Source organism: Gloeophyllum trabeum (assembly GCF_000344685.1).
Source record: "Gloeophyllum trabeum ATCC 11539 unplaced genomic scaffold GLOTRscaffold_00405, whole genome shotgun sequence".
Lineage (NCBI taxonomy): Eukaryota > Fungi > Basidiomycota > Agaricomycetes > Gloeophyllales > Gloeophyllaceae > Gloeophyllum > Gloeophyllum trabeum.
The window spans coordinates 1-2,132 of record NW_006920813.1 but is presented as its reverse complement, the minus strand read 5'-3'; the positions used below and the strand labels follow the sequence as shown (position 1 = coordinate 2,132).

The 2,132-nt window shown below is 55.0% G+C and overlaps 1 protein-coding gene across 1 annotated transcript; it reads right to left on the bottom strand.

Annotated features, from left to right (window-relative positions):
• Positions 1-57: 57 nt before the first annotated feature.
• On the bottom strand, positions 58-1,320 carry GLOTRDRAFT_134692 (uncharacterized protein; the record flags this gene model as incomplete). Its single annotated transcript, XM_007873631.1, has 4 exons — positions 58-303; positions 353-591; positions 642-1,184; positions 1,239-1,320. Coding segments are annotated over 4 exons (1,110 nt in total), but the record flags the coding sequence as incomplete, so codon positions are not given.
• Positions 1,321-2,132: the final 812 nt, after the last annotated feature.

Below are 2,132 nucleotides of genomic sequence, written 5' to 3'. Positions count from 1 at the left end.
AGGTCCTGTTGCCCGATGTCAAGTTCTGTCCAAATTACAAAGACTCTGATGACATACCTCGGGCTTGGTGGTGACTGGCGTGGCAGTCATTGCGACCATGGCCGAGACGCGATCCCGAAGTCCACGAACCGCAACGTGGAGCTGGTTGGGCTTCCGCGCGGCGTGAGCCTCGTCCAGTATTAGGAGCAGGTAGTCCTGCCCGTATGCCGTGCCCTTGCGGTAGCGGCTGAATGCCACGGAGGGGTTCGCCTCCCCCCTCTTCTCCACCGCCTCGAAGAGCATCTTGCCGTCGTCCGCGAGGACCTGCGTCTCGTGTTAGTAACCGTCCCTGAGATTAAGTTTGATGCAATACCTGTGTCCCAGTCAAGACCACTTTCATGGTAGGGGCCTGCTTGCTCTTCTCGAACACCGCGTCGTCCCAGTTGCGTCGAGAGGCATGCTTCCCGACCAGTGGCAGGATGTCAAAGCTGCGACGCCTCAGGAATGCGTGCATCTCCCGCGTCCACTGTGCCTGGAGATTCGGCGGGCAGACGATAATGCTGGGTAGGTCGGGAATCATACCCGACAAGTGACTCTGGAACCGTCGACCTTCTGCAGCATAGTCAGTGAGTCGGAATGGTGCAACGGACGGTCACGCTTACTGAACCACCCAGGATAATCATTCTTCTGCCGATAATGCTCCCGGTAGTATACCAGGCACGCCAGCACTCCGACAGACTGCAAAGTCTTCCCCAGCCCTACACCGTCCATCAGCAGCACCGCGCGGCCTTCAAAGAGATGCTGGAGCATCCTGAAGATGCCCACCAGCTGGTGCCACTTCGGCTGCAGCCGCGCACGCCCCGACTGGGGATTCTCGAGCCAGGCCACACCCTCCTCCGACCACGGCTCAATCATCCCCGACGGATCATACCACTCTTGAAAGAGCGGCAGCTGCTTCTTCTCCCCGAACCCGAGGTGAGCCCATAGCTCCTCCTCACTCACCTTTGCGAGGTCCTCCGTCCCTTCCTTCCATGCCTTCCAGTCGAACGCCTGGGAGTCCAGATCAAAATCCAGTGGCTCCTCACCGCCATCAAGCATAACCCCTGCATTCTCCAGCGCAGCTATGAGGTGCGCCTGGAGGTCGCGTATCTCCTCCAGAGATGCGAGGTTCATGAGGGCGTCCTGGATGACCTTCGGGAGGTCCGCTTCAAGATGAGAAATCAGCTAAGTCGTCTTACCCGCATTAATCGGGTACTTACAGGCAGTGACAGGGCCGTCCTTCTCCAGAAGGCGCAGCATATCCGACAGACGCGACGTCCACACCTCCAGCCTGGAGTTCATTGCCGGGTCGTACTGGTGATACTCCTTCAGTCGGAGGACATGGCGACGGAGCTTGCCAACGAAGTCGCGTAGCTCCTTGCTGTTATGATTTTCCCATGCTTATCTCATTCCATTTCCATTCCGAGCATTGCTATTGGACAGTACCTTTCTCTGAGTAGAACTTCCCATGGACGCTATCTTCTTCCCACACGTTATCTCCCTTGACTCACCTTCTACCAATGGGCGCCCTTGTATTTCTCATTTCTCTGAGTTACGTTCTCACAGGATAGCTTACGCGTCCTTTCTTATTGTTCTCTTCTTTGGGTATTAACCCCTATACCAGTTACTATATATACTGTAGGAAAACCCATGTATTCCTTAGTTCAACCTCCTGTTGAATACAGCGATTACCTGGACTCTTGACTTGACCGTTGGCATTGGCCCGGCCAGACCTACCTTTCAGTACGCTTACTGAGGTAGTGACGACATAACTGTTGGCGCGTGGCCCAGTTATCTCAAGACGACTAGTTAGGACATCGCTTCCTAACATTAGGTTGAACTCTTCTACGACACTTGCCGACTTCTTCAAGCCTAGGCAACCCCTCCTCTACTCCTGATCATCCTCGTTGGACTCCCTAGTGGAATCCCGTCCCTTGAACCAGAACCATGACGAACCCGATCGATCCCACTGCCCAAGCGACTGGAGCAGGCATTGCTGCACCAGTCATGCAAGCACGACCAACCGAAATCAAGATCCGTCTCCCAGATGACTTCAATGGAGACAGAAAGAAGACCCGAACGTTTTACCTTGCCACTCAACTACTACATGATGG